Source organism: Triticum dicoccoides, chromosome 1B, assembly GCF_002162155.2.
Source record: "Triticum dicoccoides isolate Atlit2015 ecotype Zavitan chromosome 1B, WEW_v2.0, whole genome shotgun sequence".
In the NCBI taxonomy this organism is placed as follows: domain Eukaryota; kingdom Viridiplantae; phylum Streptophyta; class Magnoliopsida; order Poales; family Poaceae; genus Triticum; species Triticum dicoccoides.
The window spans coordinates 69,412,618-69,427,628 of NC_041381.1; the positions used below are offsets into that span (position 1 = coordinate 69,412,618).

General features: G+C 44.7%; 2 protein-coding genes across 5 annotated transcripts; one reads left to right on the forward strand and one right to left on the reverse strand.

Annotated features, from left to right (window-relative positions):
* Positions 1–48: 48 nt before the first annotated feature.
* On the forward strand, positions 49–5,794 carry LOC119319591. Of its 2 annotated transcripts, XM_037594051.1 has the most exons (4): positions 49–194; positions 347–4,171; positions 4,301–4,658; positions 5,443–5,794. In XM_037594051.1, the coding sequence occupies exons 2-3, from the start codon at positions 360–362 to the stop codon at positions 4,617–4,619; spliced, it is 4,131 nt and encodes a 1,376-aa protein (XP_037449948.1). In that variant the 5' UTR covers positions 49–194; positions 347–359; the 3' UTR covers positions 4,620–4,658; positions 5,443–5,794. The 2 variants fall into 2 exon arrangements, with proteins under 2 accessions (XP_037449948.1, XP_037449942.1); XM_037594045.1 differs by having other exon boundaries at positions 347–4,658.
* Positions 5,795–6,562: 768 nt separating this feature from the next.
* LOC119319608 (kinesin-like protein KIN-5A) lies at positions 6,563–13,213 on the reverse strand. Of its 3 annotated transcripts, none has more exons than XM_037594068.1 (23): positions 12,930–13,210; positions 12,043–12,239; positions 11,820–11,949; positions 11,482–11,643; positions 10,900–11,388; positions 10,697–10,794; positions 10,452–10,608; positions 10,258–10,327; positions 10,096–10,172; positions 9,938–9,991; positions 9,773–9,853; positions 9,574–9,685; positions 9,243–9,329; positions 8,986–9,161; positions 8,728–8,889; positions 8,540–8,647; positions 8,301–8,459; positions 8,127–8,210; positions 7,746–7,951; positions 7,563–7,664; positions 7,358–7,467; positions 7,120–7,271; positions 6,563–7,029 (listed from the first exon to the last, which is right to left on the reverse strand). In XM_037594068.1, exons 2-23 carry the CDS (start codon positions 12,210–12,212, stop codon positions 6,820–6,822), a joined length of 3,156 nt encoding a protein of 1,051 aa, XP_037449965.1. In that variant the 5' UTR covers positions 12,213–12,239; positions 12,930–13,210; the 3' UTR covers positions 6,563–6,819. The 3 variants fall into 3 exon arrangements, 2 of the variants coding, with proteins under 2 accessions (XP_037449965.1, XP_037449958.1); XM_037594061.1 differs by having other exon boundaries at positions 12,043–12,266; positions 12,930–13,209; XR_005154539.1 differs by lacking the exons at positions 6,563–7,029; positions 7,120–7,271; positions 7,358–7,467 and having other exon boundaries at positions 8,069–8,210; positions 12,043–12,266; positions 12,930–13,213.
* Between the last annotated feature and the right edge of the window lie 1,798 nt (positions 13,214–15,011).

Below are 15,011 nucleotides of genomic sequence, written 5' to 3' on the forward strand. Positions count from 1 at the left end.
GTAATCCCGCCCCGCGGCCTCCCCCGCGCATCCGACGGCCCCCGCGGCCGCCACGTCTCCGTCGTCTTCCTCGCCCGCCCACTATTTATCCGCCTCCCGTCCCCTCCCCTCCGCCCCATCCCCACAACCCCGCATCGCCGCGCTAGGGTTAGGGTTCCGCGCCCCCAGCTTCCGCGCCGCCCCTGCTTTCTCCGGTGAGATTTCCTGTTCCCTTTCCGTTCGATTCGCGGGCGGGCGCGGCTCCGCTCCCGGTGGAGTGGGGTCGATTGGGTTGGATTCGGGGGCTAGGGTTTTGGCCGGCGCGTGTGTTTTTGCTGAGGATTGGTCTTGCGGTGGTTTGGCGCAGGTGGTGCGACGCGATGGCGATCGTCAGGACCGGCGGCGCCAGGGTCCAGCGGCTGGAGTCCGGCGGGGAGGACGGCTCCACGGAGGACGAGGAGGAGCGCTCGCCCGCCACGGCCTCGGAGGGCTCCGAGGCGGAGGGCTTCTCGGCCCAGGAGGAGAATGGCGGCGGCGGCCAGGAGGAGGAGGAGGAGCAGGAGGAGGAGGACGACTCCGGGATGGGGTCTGACGAGCTTGAGATCACGCAGCTCGGGGAGGCGGGGGCGGAGATGTGCCAGGTCGGGGACCAGAGCGTGGCCCTGCCGCTGGAGCTCTACGACCTCCCTGGCCTCGGCGGCGTCATCTCGCTGGATGCCTGGAACGGCCTGCTCTCCGAGGACGACCGGCTCCGCCTCGCCGCCTTCCTGCCCGACCTGGACCAGGAGACGTTCGCCCGCACGCTCGTCGAGCTCCTCAGGGGGGACAACTTCCACTTCGGGAGCCCCCTGGCCGCCCTGTTCGACCGCCTCAAGGGCGGCCTCTGCGACCCCAGGATCGTCCTGTACCGCCGCGGCGCCCGCTTTGCGGAACGGCGCAAGCATTACTACCATCTGCAGAGGTACCACAATACGATGGTGCTGGGGCTGTGGGACACCAAGGACTGCTGGAAGAGCTGCAACGGGTACAGCCTTGGTGAGAGGCTGAGAGCCATGGATGCAATGAAGGCACAGCGGAAGCAGAAGGAACTGGGTTTGGTTGCCCGGGCTGGGTCAGAGACTGACTCAGAGAGCAGGGGGTCTGCGGAACAGTTCTTGACATGGTCGAAGCCAGATAAGATGGGTCTCAACAAGGCTGGGAAGTTAGGGAAGGAAAGGTCCAAGGGCGTTCTGCGGTTGGGTGTGTCAAAAGGCGTGGGTGAGGAGTACATTAGAGGGTCTGGCCGTGATGCTGTAGTGGCTCTCTCTAAGCTTTCTCGTCCAGATAATGCTTATGGGTATGATGCCGGAGTCGCACATAGAGGGAAGCTGCACAGAAGCATAGATGGCCTTCATTCTGAGGACCTGGGATATGACAGGAATTTGCCCAGGATCCGGTCTCAGAGACCTCTGATGAAGCCAGTGAAGAAGGAATTGGCCACGGGCTATGATATCAATCCTTATGGAAACAACTACCATGATAGCCAGACTGGTTCTTCTTACTACCATGGCAGGAATGCCATTGGTAATCAGGGAGTTACCTTAGCAGCATCATTTGACCCTCCATATTCTGAGAATGCAAGGAGTGCAAAATACTCGGAGAGAGATTGGATATACGGTGGAAAAGCTGCCCAGAATAAAGCTCCCAAAGTGGAAGAGAGGGATTGGCCAGCTGGTAGCCATGCTGATCTCTTAAGTGACTGGCAGAGAGGGCAGCCTGAAGGTGATTACAGGAGCAGGAAGCCTCAAGTTGGTCATGGTGTGAAGGTTAAGTCCTACAAAAGTATTGAGCAGCAGATAAATGGTGCACATTCTGGATCTGATCCTAGAGGCAGGATATCGCAGGTTAAGATTAATGTTAAATCCAATAGTCAGCATGGTAGGATTGGCCAGAAGGACTCCAGGAGCAAAGCTGCCCATGTTCAGAGTGAGGAGACAGAATCTGATTCATCAGAACGGTTTGAAGATGGGGCAGATATGAATCTTGTTGAAGAACAGCCAAACCTTCAATATTCTGAACTTCATATACCAGCATATGGTGCCAAAAAGTCAAACAAACTTAGCAAATCAGTCAAAACAAATTATCCTGCCCCTACTGCAGATTTCGAACCCTACCAGACTCAGAGCAAGCGGTCACACAGAGGAAAGGTTGCAGAGCCTGATTATTTACGCGATGTGCATGTGGAGGTGGCGGAACAGATTAGTGAAGTGATGAGACCCCCAGCAGCAAGGAGTGAAAGAAAGCGCAAGGGAATTGCAAACCTGGACATGCATGGTTATGACAACTCTGAATTGCATGATAGCAATGAGAAAGCCAATGAATCACTGAGGTCACCAGAGAGTGATAGGCTGGCCAGTAGAGCAGGCTATGCAGTCCAAGATTCTAATGGCGACTTTGATGTTTCTGAAAGAGCGAACATGCCGCTGGCAAGTTGCAGCTCTGGGTCCAAAAGGCAAAAAGGAAGAGTTGAACTTACAAGCCTGGATGAGCATGGCGAGTATGCGCCATCTGGTCCAAAGGTGGTAGACATCAGTGGCAGCTCGAAGAAGAAAAGTAAAAAGAAGCCAGATACTGTTACAGATGCAATTACTGTAGCAGAACCAGCTCCTGTCGTGCCAGAGGTTATTGTGGTGCCAGTAGAACCTGAGAAACCTAAGAAGAAGTATGTACCAATTACACCAACTATCCATACTGGCTTTTCTTTCTCCATCGTACATCTTCTAACCGCCGTTAAGAAGGCTATGGTTGCTCCGGCTGAGGATACTCCAGTGGCAGCCACGGTCACTCCTACTGAGGCTACTCCAGTGGCAGCTACGGTCACTCCTACTGAGGTTACTCCAGTGGTAGCGAAGCAGCCTGATGGGGAGGAGAACAGAAAATGGTTCAATAGTGAGGAACCTGGCAAAACGCCTCAAGAGCCAAGTGCAGCAGAGCAAGCACAAGATACCAGTGCTGCAGAGCAGAACGTGCAGAGCAATTCACCGGCACTAACTGTTCAAGATCTTGTTAATCGGATTAAAACTAATCCTGGAGATCCCAACATACTTGAAACACAGGAGCCCCTGCAGGATTTAGTTCGAGGAGTGCTCAAGGTACTGTCATCAAGAACAGCTCCTCTAGGTGCAAAGGGCTGGAGAGCGCTAGTTGCCTATGACAAGTCAAACAAAAGCTGGTTCTGGGTTGGTCCACTGCCTTCTGGTACTTCATACAGTGATCCTAATGAAGAAACTTCTGCTGAGGCATGGGGTATACCACACAAGATGCTTGTGAAGTTGGTCGATGCATTTGCTAATTGGCTGAAAAGTGGTCAGGAAACCCTTAAGCAAATAGGATCCCTTCCACCACCTCCAGCACCAAATCCTGCAAACTTGGATTTGAAGGAAAGATTTAAGGACCTTAGGGCCCAGAAAAGTCTAAACACAATAAGCCCAAGCTCTGACGAAGCAAGGGCATATTTCCAGCGTGAGGAGTTTTTGAGATACTCAATTCCTGATAGAGCATTTTGCTATACTGCTGCTGATGGGGAGAAATCTATTGTTGCTCCTTTGCGAAGGGGAGGCGGAAAGCCCACATCAAAAGCTAGGGGACATCCCATGCTCTTGCCTGATCGCCCTCCGCATGTCACTATTCTCTGTCTTGTAAGAGATGCTGCTTCTAGGTTGCCTGGAAGAACTGGAACAAGAGCTGATGTTTGTACACTTCTCAAAGATTCACAGTACCTAAATCATGCAGAATCCAATAAAGAGGCTGCTGTTAATCAAGTTGTCAGTGGCGCTCTTGATCGCTTGCATTATGAGCGTGATCCTTGTGTGCTGTATGATAATGACAAAAAATTGTGGACCTATCTGCACAGGGGTAGAGAGGAGGAAGATTTTGAGGATGATGGCACATCATCTACGAAAAAGTGGAAGAGACCAAGGAAAGATTCAGATCCCGCAGATTCTGGTGCAGGAAACGATGATCCTGAGGATGATGGCACCCCTAACGCAAAAAAACAAAAGAAAGCTGATGCAGACCCTACAGCGTCAGGAGAAGACAAGGATGGTGTTCAGGATCCATCTAACAGCGGGCTGGAAGGTGACCTTGAGCTTGATGTTGTTCCATCATCAACAAATGACAAAGAAACCAGCAAGCTTGTTACTACTAATGCAAGGCCAGATATTGGTAGCTCCAGACCTTCAGTAGATGCAGCAGCAAGGGGGACAGCTGATGCAAGGCCAGATATTGGTAGCTCCAGACCTTCGGTAGATGCAGCAGCAGCAAGGGGGACAGCTGATGCAAGGCCAGATATTGGTAGCTCCAGACCTTCAGTAGCTGCAGCAGCAAGGGGGACAGCTGATGCAAGGCCAGATATTGGTAGCTCCAGACCTTCAGTAGATGCAGCAGCAGCAGGGGGGATAGCTGATGCAAGGCCAGATATTGGTAGCTCCAGACCTTCAGTAGATGCAGCAGCAGCAAGGGGGATAGCTGATGGCAATTCATCAAGAGCCCCAGAAAAGAAGCACAATATGGCACTCCCTGTGCAATTCACCAGCAGGGAGTTTAATAAAGGTGCAGAAAGAGAGGGGTCAAAAGAATTCATGGATGCAACCCCGTCATGAATAATGCTTAGCAGGACATATATTGGAGCACCAGATTAGGTAATTGCTGCAGAAACTTGAAGTTTTCTGAATTTATTCTACTTTTACCAGGCATTCTTTTCATTGTTATAGTGTTACTTCATCCTTCTCTTTATCCTATAGTAACATATAAACTGTAAACTGCTAGGTGGTCATTTGTTGTATGAAACCTGTTGATATATATATAAGTTTGAGCTTGCCTTTATACCAAAACTGTGTAACTGCAAGTTGTAATATACTGCTTCAGCCCTAAATATATCTGCGACTCACTTTCTGTGTCTTAGTCATAATTTTCTTGTCTATTTCTTACTTCTCACAATGATCATCAGCTAGTAGCTTTCCTTTGGAAAAGATGTACAGTAGGATGACCTGTAGATCTGTTTGTTCAGGCTGATTAAGACATTTCTGGGCTTGAATCTGTCTGTGAAAGCTGTGACCTAGGACTCTAGGAGTAGTTTGCAGTTATCTGCCTTTGCCAATCAGTAGGAGGGATTGTTTAGAACAGCTTCAGGAATCCCTTATCATGCAGTCTGTATATGCCTCAGGCATAGCGCATTTACTTCTATCCTAATTATGTTGAGAAAAATAAAATAGCAGGTGAAAACTAGATATTGTGTACAGTAATTGTTAGTGTGGGAAGTGATTTCAACAGATGTTCTTTTTTGTGGGTTAATTTTTAGTTCACCGACTGATTGTAACAGTTATCCTAATTATGTCCTGCATTTCGAATACAATTTTTAGTCCAATTCCCCTGTTCCTTCATCCATAATCCCCATACTGAGGATCTCTTGTTTTTGCTTTGCAGGGTATGAAGCGGCAGCCGCCTTTTATCAGTCAGGCCTTCCCCTCAACAGAATATTTTGTAGCAGAAATAGTTTTTTGGTTCTGCCCTTGTGCTTGTACATTCTTCTGTCAAGAAGCAGCGGCTTTCATAGTTTTTTTTCTTCTCCTAGTGGCTTTGTGCAGTTGTGGTGCAGTTCTCATCTAAAGTTGTTAGATCACCAATATATGTTTATGTAACTACAGTACGTTTCACTCATATTTGGATACCAGCCAGCAAATTCCAGTGCCAGTGACACTTGACCTACCCACAGTTGAGGCTTGTTTGCGACAGAGATTTAGTCATCAGGTTATTATTGTTATTATTATTTTCAACAGAGATTTCTTCATCTGATTGTTATATTTTTTTCAACAGATATTTACTCATCAGATTATTACAAAAGAGATTTCGTCATCAGACATGGACTTTTTGCTCGGGTGAACAGAAAAAAAAAATTAAAAACTATTTTTTTGTAACACATATCCGAATGTTCTACTCCTGTGCAAAATTTCGTGCAGAAATAACATTCCATTTGCTCAGAAGAAGCTCATTTCTTAAGAATTTTTGGGTGCCTGATTTGGTTTTTTAACCAAAGCATCACGAATGAATGTGATCTCTATATGAAAATTTATACGTAGGGTGAACACTCAAGAATGTTTGTCTTCGCCCAGGTACATTTGCACCTGGGAGCAGAATATCACTTTCGTCATCAGACGTTTCTTATTTTAAATGGAGGAAAATCATCTGCTATCTCCCTCTTGGTTTATTGGTCCATTTTGTATTTTGTGCCAAATTTTAAATTTAAGTAACAAAATGTTAATGCGTGTCACGCAAATTTATGTCGTTGGATTTGTATTTGAACATAGTTTCTGGTGATATTATTTTTGTTACATATAACTTATATTTTATTAATCATGGTCAATATGACCCTAAATATGAGGGAGACTAATAAACCATAATAGAGGTAGTTTGCTACATGTAACTTAAATTTTATTAATCATGGTTAAAATATGACCGTAAATACGAGAGGGACTAATAAACAAGGACAGAGGTACTAGTGCATACTGGCTCTTTTCACAACCTTGCAGCACATTAAGCATAATACTCAGCTCAATGAGTCTTCCATTGGTGCTCAAAAATATTATTCTTTCACTGTGTTTGCCTATGTAAATACATATATATTACATTAGATCCACTGATGCAGTAGTAAGTACACATACTCTTCCCCTCAACTGACAATAGCAATTAATCAAATGGATGGCACTATCAACAGCAAACCAACTGGGTAAATGGTAAAACTAAACAAATGGCTCCTTTGTACATGATCTGGATGAATCTAATTTCTCGCTATAAGGGGGACCCTCACATCCCTGACCGACGACGCGCCGTGGACTCTTCTTGCGCCCCCGGGAAGTGTGTCGTGTCTCCGTTCGCCTGCTTCCACCCAGCCCTCGACTCGCGGAACGACCTGAGGAGCTCGTCGTAGTCTGGGGTCCGCAGCTCCTCGATCGACTCGGCGCTTGGAAGGTCGATTTCCCGCCTCCTTGGCGTTGAACACGACGGTTCATCCACCTGTCACGTTTAAGGAGAAAGATGCAATGCAGGTTTGGTCAGTCACTGTCACAGACAAAAGCCCACCAATCACTTTTCATGACTGCTCACCAGGTATTCTTCCTCTAGGCATTTCCCCGCATTTCCGGTTATCTCCACGACCTTGTGGTAATGTGCACCCTTCAACTCCGTCATTTCCCCGTGGCACGGGGTGAGAACGGAGACGATGTTTGCGCACGCCTCATGGTCAACTTTCAGCGAGCCTGAAATAACATTAAGTTGTCATCAAAATGAGGAAAAATTATGCTATGCCCTGCGTTTTAGTAACTCTGAAGCGTTAAGAACTTACTGTCAATGGAAGAAAGAAGGGCCTTGTTTGCTACATCTATATCTTCAAGAGTAGTCGATACTGCGGCAGACAATTTGGAACGCAGCAATTGGTTGGCTTCTCTCCCCGTCCTGGTAAAGTGCACACACCATGATTACTATTCACAATTGCTAGTTTAAGACAAAAGAAATTTTAAAATCTTCCAGATCAGTTTCTGTGCTAATACCTGACTATACTATCTACTGATTCAACATTTCCTTTGCCAAGGCTGAAGAGAGAATCCTCAGCATTCTTCCATTGTTGGGCACCCATGCCCGTCTTAGTTTTGCTGCAGATTTCGAGAAAACGTTAAGCACTGAAATCTCCATATTTCATAGCAGAAAGCATCACATCAAGTAGCCATACTGACCATTCCACCAGAACTTCTGCCAAGCAAGACCGTCCACTGTCGACTGCAGTGGTATCTTCAATGTAATTATTCTCCGTTTCTTCCATGTAAAAGCCCCACTTTTCCCGTACGGATGAGGTGAAGTCCTGTGCTGTTGAAATTTCTTTCTGCAGCTGACCTGTCCTGTTTACAGCGCTCTCTCGAAGGCCACCTACAGCCGTTTGGACCTGCAATATGTGCTTATGATTAACAATGTGTAGCAGTTGTGTAATAGTTCAACTCCTTAATCAATCATCGACAACACATAACTTCTTTTTTTGGTATCACATCATATACTAGATTACCAGCACTCAGATAGTCACAGGCTAAAATCTGAATTACAGAAGATATGGACAACACTACCAGCTTCTTCTTTCTTGCATTGGAAATTGCAAGCATCTCTGCCACCTTTTCTATAAGTTGCTTTTCTTCATTAGCTGCACACTCCTGTCAAAAATGATAAAATCACACTATGTTAAGAAGTTATATTAATTTATTAACTGCATACTGAATGTAATAATTATCATTAGGAATAACCTCAAATTTCTTCTCAAGATCAATAAGTTGTTGATCTTGCACACCTTGTGTTTCTTCCAAAATACTAGTAAGTTTAGATGCATGAACATCCAGTGAATGGAAGAAACCAACAGTAATATTTGAGATGGATCGCGACGCTTCCACGGCTCTTAGGTGTCCCTGCACACATTAACAGAAATGTTGGAACAGAATGGCTTAACCAAATATCAAATGTTCTAGTGCCTCAAAATATTACAAACCTCCCGCTGCTTGTTTGCGAAGTGGGCTAGTCGCTCTTCTTGTTTCGAAAGGCTACACTGAAGCTCATTTAACAAGTTGTCTGCTCCCAAAGCAATTACTCCGAAACACTATAAAATACAGGAAGATCAATCAGAAATATTCCTATAGTCACTGCAACCACAAGTTGGCCAAAAGAAACAAAGCTTACTTTCTCAAGATCTGATGTGTGTGATTGTACTTGTGAGTTCAGTTTCTCAAATGTTGTCTGAGAATTCATGTCAATTTCGCCTGCTAAATTATCCAGCGCTGTAATACCTGAACCATGCAGGGCTTTCAGGTTTTGTATGCTCTCCTTTAGCCCTTGTGCAGCCTAAAAATGGGTAACTCAAGCACGTCATACTCCACCTTACATAGCAGTAACACAAGATAAACTTTTAAGTACAATATTGAGGGGAAACTTAATTGCCTCATCCTTTGAAGATACGAAGGATTGCATATCATCTTCCATTTCTTTGAGGTGATCCTCCTGCTGCATCACTGAAGTGGAGACGGTTTTATGCAAGGCATCAAGCTCCTGGGTCAGTTGAGATCTAAATCTCTGCACGAGTGACCTGTTTCCATCTTCTATTTTGTCTTTACGCTCTGCCAGTATTCAAGAACAATGACCATTGAAGTGAAACCGGTCCATCACAAAGTAGGGGTGATCAAGTTGAGATGCCGAACCTATTTTGGAGAATAGACCAGAAACATCTGCTGCTGCATTTTCTAATTCTGCGCGGAGATTATAGGCACAATCTACCAGTGATTTTTCTGTAGCAAAAATACCAGCAAGTTTCATTGAATGTCAGCAAACATAGTAAGTATACACTCAATTGGCTAACTGAAATCAAGTATGGATGAGCTTGTGATTCTATGTCAAGACAATTGACAACAATTGATGATTCATTTACCAGTAATTATAAGAAGTAAATGAGCAAACCATGCTAAGCAAAGAGACTTGCAGTAATGAGTTAATTCTTGTTTTTGCAGGTAATAATTAGTTAGTTCAACAAACCTGAGTTTTGAAGATTAAATATTACAAATTCCTTTTCTTTGATAGTAGACTTTGCTTCACTGTATTTTTCTTCTAAATCATGCAGAGCATGTCTGGTGTCCTCCAGATCTTTCTGCAGATAAAAGACAGATGGAATGACAATTATATAATGTATTTGCCGAAAGATTGCAAAACCATGAGCTGGACACTATAAATATACCTGAGTTTTCTCAAGTTTTTCGCCCAACTCTGCACTCAAAAGCATTTGAGCATCATAAAGCTCTTTTAGTTCCACCAATTGCTGCCCATAGATTGTGTAGAGAATTTAAAATCAAATCATCATTCAAATAAATGGTTTGCTGTGACATGCTTATATACAACTAACCTTATCCCTAGCCTCTAGATCAACTCCCAGTTTTTCTATTTTTTCTGTCATGGCCTGAGTAAAAAAGTTAGGTTTGAAAAGTTGAGATGATGAATAAAGATTTATTCAGTTTATCCGAACAAATATAACAAGGGTTTAATTGGAAAATTAAGATAAACCTTTTTCTCAGCTTCCTCTTGGAGGTAGCGCTCTCTTGGAATGTATATACCATTCTTCTCTCTTGCCGCAAACACTTCTGAAAAACAGATAGGAGACTAGGTGAGTAGAAAATGCATGACATTTAACATTTCAGTATAGCAAAAAAGTGCACGCAGACAAACCTTGTTTAAGGCGGTCAATTTCAGAGTAAAGGTCCTTGATGACAGCAGATTTCATCATCTTTTGGTTCACCTGGACTCAATGGTAATAAGAGTAAGTTAGGCGATACAAAACACATCGTCAACGTTTCTACTATCTGAAATAATGAAACATCAATATTCACGGATTATCCAAACGGAAAAAACAAGATAGTAACCTCGGGTTTGTTCCTGATATTTTTTGCACGATGTGCATAATCGAGTGTGCTCAACGTCTCTTCCAAGCAATATACCGAAGGTGATATTGTAGCAATAATGCAAGTCTTTGTTTTCCCTCCCAATGAATCTCGCAATAATCTTGTCAGCTTGCTATCTCTGAAACAAATAGGTAGAGCAATGTTAAGCCCTCTTTAGCAATGCTTTGCTACAACAGGTGCAGTCAGGAGAATGCCCTTAGAGCTACCTATATGGGACATGTCCAGAGTGCTCAACTAGAGCATTAATAACACGGCCAAGTGTGAGCAAACTCTTGTTGATCTCCCCAGCCTCTCTCGCTCTGCCCTGCAATCCAATTGAATATCAAATGTACTTCATGGCATTTGAAAAATCAGGTACATGGGAAGAAGAAGAAAAAAATACTGAATAGGACATTTGAAGTTCACTCACATCTCTAGCACCTGAGCGTGATATATTTTCTGAACCAGCTAGATCGACGAGATTGAGCTTCCCAATTTTGATCATCTCCTCGCTCTCATGAGTCAATTCCTTGATGTGAATTGTGATTGAGAATATGGAGTGTGACCTGCTGCTTTGCTTGTTCAGCAATGTCTCTGCGGTGCGCCTCTTTGCAGAGCCCTTGTCAAGAATCTTGTAGATTTCGCCAGCAGAGTACACAACCTCTTCTTCAAGCCCTCTAACAAAAACACCACCCTTGCCATCTTCCATAAGGGCAATGGGCTTTTTATTCTTGTCCTCGGGGACAGGTAACACGGGGAACCTTGGCTCATCAGGAGCCAACAAATCAGTGATCTCTTCATTGTAAAGCTCAAGAAAGGTGACTTTCATGCTGTACTCCGCGCACTGGGCCTCAAGGATGTCGAAAATTTGTCTGACGGACCTCGGGATAACTCCAGCGTCAGTTGGGAGTTCACCACTCTGGTTGTTACAGGAGCCAGCCAATGGTAAGGAACATGCACACCAAAGGTACATTTTTAATTGACTTCAAGTACAAAATGTTAACAATTTTACCTTGGCCTTTCTGGTTCCACCTCCTTCCATTGTATAGGTTTTCCCGGTACCGGTTTGCCCATAGGCAAAAATTGTGCAATTATAGCCCTCAAGGACCTCATGCACTATTGGTGAGATGGATTGTTCAAACAAGTCCTTCTGCTTTGATGACGGGCCAAAGACCTACTCGGAACCAATCATTAGACTAAATATGAGTCAAAACTTGCAGTTGCATAAATGAAGTCAACAACAACAATCATCAACAAATGCAAAGTGCAACACAGGTGACAGGACAGAGGTTGTCACCATTGAGTGAGGTAATAGCCTAGCAGAAGTGACCGTGGAAGATGATGTAATACCTTGTCGAAGGCGAAAGTCCGGTCAATCTGCTTATTGGCGATGACCTGAGTGGCGGCGACCTCCCGGCGGCGCTCATTGCACGATATCACCACCGGAGTATTCCCCTTTGTCTCGTCTTCACTCAGGGGCCTGAATGCACCAAATCGCAGACAGTGAGTGAGCACAAAAAACAGCATGACACTGAACTTCTGAACTTAGAACTGCTGAGCTCTCCTCACTCACCTGCATCTGAGGATGACCTGCACATTGACTCCCTTCTCCTTGTCGCCTTTCGGGGTGGCGTTGCCGCCGGCGCTCGCGCCGCCGTTGGCGTCCCCCGACCTCGTCAAGTCCTTCCCGGACTTCTCCGTCGACCTCGGCGACGGCGATGGAGTGCCACCCCTCTTCTCCATCCCCAATTCCACTCAGCAATCCAATCTCTGTTCCCTTAGCAAGATAACCCAATTCTGCAGTCAAGCGCCAAACCGTTTAAATGCGGACGCAAACTGCTGGAATGGTGAACTGTAAAACATAAAAATCCAGCTACTAGGCGATCAGGAACCAGAGTAAAAAACAAAAGATTACTGAATGTGACAGCGGGTGTCAAACAAAATTTGGCCAGATCAGAGGAGCAGCAAGAAGAGCCAAAACTGCCGGCCACTAGGAGCCCAAACGCAGTAATAATGCAGTAAGAGACAACGGGAGCGAGACAAAGTCGCCGCGGATGCAAATCTCGGATGCATTTGCGATGGGATATTCACGGGAGCAAATCGAGGCAGGATTGGCTGCTGCTTAGCTAATCAGACCAGAAGGAGATCTTTTCTAATGCCACGATAGGAAACCGAACCGGAGCATGCTCAAATCGCTGGTGAGATGGAAGACAGAAAGAGAAACAATTTGTCACATTTTATCAGCTGCCAAAAATACAGATCTTTGTGGCACAGAAATCACGAACTAATAACTGAACGAAACGGAAATCCAAGAACTTGGGCAAGCAGCAGAGAGCCCGCGGAACCATCGCAATCAGATCTTCCTCGCGGGGAACAGAACAGAACAGGGGCACCGGAACCAAATCAAGAACAAGAAGCAAAGCCAGAAGCACAAATCGATCGAGGAACGGGAGCACTCACGCTGACGCACGGACGGGGCTCGAACCGAGGCGATCCAATCCGAGCGGCTCAAGACAAGTGTGGTGGTAGTCGTAGCAGTAGGTAGGTAGGTGGCCAGGGGGGAGGGCAGTGGCAGCAGAGGCAATGGCAGCGGGCAGGGCCGAGATCCAGGGGGGCAGCAGGGTCAGGAGGAGTCCTGCAGAGCGGAGCGGTGGCTTGGATAAGAGCTCGTGGTCTCTATCAATGGCAACCTCCCCCCGCTTCTTCTATCTGTCCCACTCCCACCCCAGCTTTGCCTGCCTTTCTTTTCCCTCTTTCTTTTGCCTTTGGGTTGGAGACAGACCATGCATCAGATGATACCGACGCACTCGAGCTTTCCTGCCATTGCCATCTTGATGACAATAATAATAATCCGCGTTAATGTTAAAAATTCCCGGACGGTAACGCCAGTTTTACTGTGCCGTTGCTCGCAGAATCATTTTTTTTATTTTTATTAAAAGTTACAGTTATTTTTTTATTTTCGGGAATGGGTGGCGGTAATTTAGATAGCCGGTTTATATATTCCGTTTTGTCATTTGTGGAATGTATTTCTTTTTGGTAGGTGTTGGTGGGATTTGATTGCTACGTTTAGTACCTTTATAAGATCTATCCAAATATACAACGCACAGGCCTTGTTGCCTAGTTTTTTAGTTCATCAGAGAGTAGTAGATAGATTATGGACCAACTCCCAGTGGCCAGTGGGCGTTGCAACCTTGTTGTTGACCTCAACCTCACTTTCGAGTTTTGACCGACTTGGTGCGTTTGACTGGTCAAGGTGACGCCGTTACAACTGGACACCGGTAACGTTTTTGGGAGTATGTGCATAAGTGAATTACTTCAGTTATTTCTTCTGATGTTTTCGAGTGTTTAAAAAAAAAATCTTATGAACACCTATTTTTTTTGTTTTGGTTGCATGCCATGTTTTCACTAGCTAATATTATATTTAACCCTGCATATTGCTATTAAATACTACTCCCTCCGTCCGTAAATACTTGTCATCAAAATGGATAAAAAGGGATGTATCTAGAACTAAAATACGTCTAGATACATCCCCTTTTATCCATTTTGATGACAAATATTTCCGGATGGAGGGAGTATATTTTTTGCGGATTATTATTAAATATTTTTAGTTTGGAGAAATAAAAACTAGCACTCCAAATAATAGTAAGTATGATATATCTGCTAAATGTTAGGAAAGAAACCATCTATACAAAAAGTTCATGTACCATGAAAAATACTTTATTTGTTAAAAATGATGAATTTTATTAGGTTTCTAGTGATTAGCTCTTTAGGGCATCTCTAGCCGATCCCCTAAACTTAGTGGAGTAGAAGGCTTAGTGGAGTATATATATACTCCACTAAGTTTTGGCCGGACCTAGCCGATCCCCTAAATATAACAGAGTAATTTTTTATTTTTCTAAACTTTGTAATTCTAGTATAAATTGCAACTATATATTAGCACACATATAGAAACTAAACATAAATTGGAATGTTCAACCAAATACGAATATAGTTTACAAACCGAAGTCAAAGTTTAGAAACCGAATTATTCAAATTTAAACACGCTGAATGATTCAAATGCAGCAAATAGCATTTCATAAAACAACTAGGACTCGCTTAGACGTTGCCAATAATGCTCAACAAGATCTTGTTGGAGCTGAGTATGAACTTGACCGTTCTCGATCTTCCGATGACGCTCAAGAAATGACAGTATCCTATTAATATCATACTCTGGCTCAACCGGAGCCCCGTTGATGATGTACCGAAATTTCTCAGGCATATCTCTCTCGTCTTCAATGATCATGTTATGCAATATGATGCAACAAGTCATGATTCACCATAGAACCTTCGATAGGCTGGGTTTGGATCAAAGTAATATCTCATGATCTTGCCATGGCCCTTCGCTCTATCATGGTTGATGTGTATGCGGCCAAATTGTGATCCTCTCCTCAGCCGCCGAACATCATCATTGAAAATCATGCCTAAAACGGTGTCAAAGTCATCGTCGTCTTCTTCCTCTTCGGATGATGACTAGTCCTCGAACGCCATCTCCCTCAACCTCTT

What these genes read in the sequence shown, in the direction of transcription:
- LOC119319591 (XM_037594045.1), top strand. Translation starts at nt 360, where the DNA reads ATGGCGATCGTCAGGACCGGCGGCGCCAGGGTCCAGCGGCTGGAGTCC.
- LOC119319608 (XM_037594068.1), bottom strand. Translation starts at nt 12,212, where the DNA reads ATGGAGAAGAGGGGTGGCACTCCATCGCCGTCGCCGAGGTCGACGGAG. An exon ending in CACGCTCAGGTGCTAGAGAT is followed by an intron (nt 10,795 to 10,899) that starts GTGAGTGAACTT and finishes ATTGGATTGCAG; the next exon opens with GGCAGAGCGAGAGAGGCTGG. An exon ending in GCCTAGAGGAAGAATACCTG is followed by an intron (nt 7,030 to 7,119) that starts GTGAGCAGTCAT and finishes TAAACGTGACAG; the next exon opens with GTGGATGAACCGTCGTGTTC.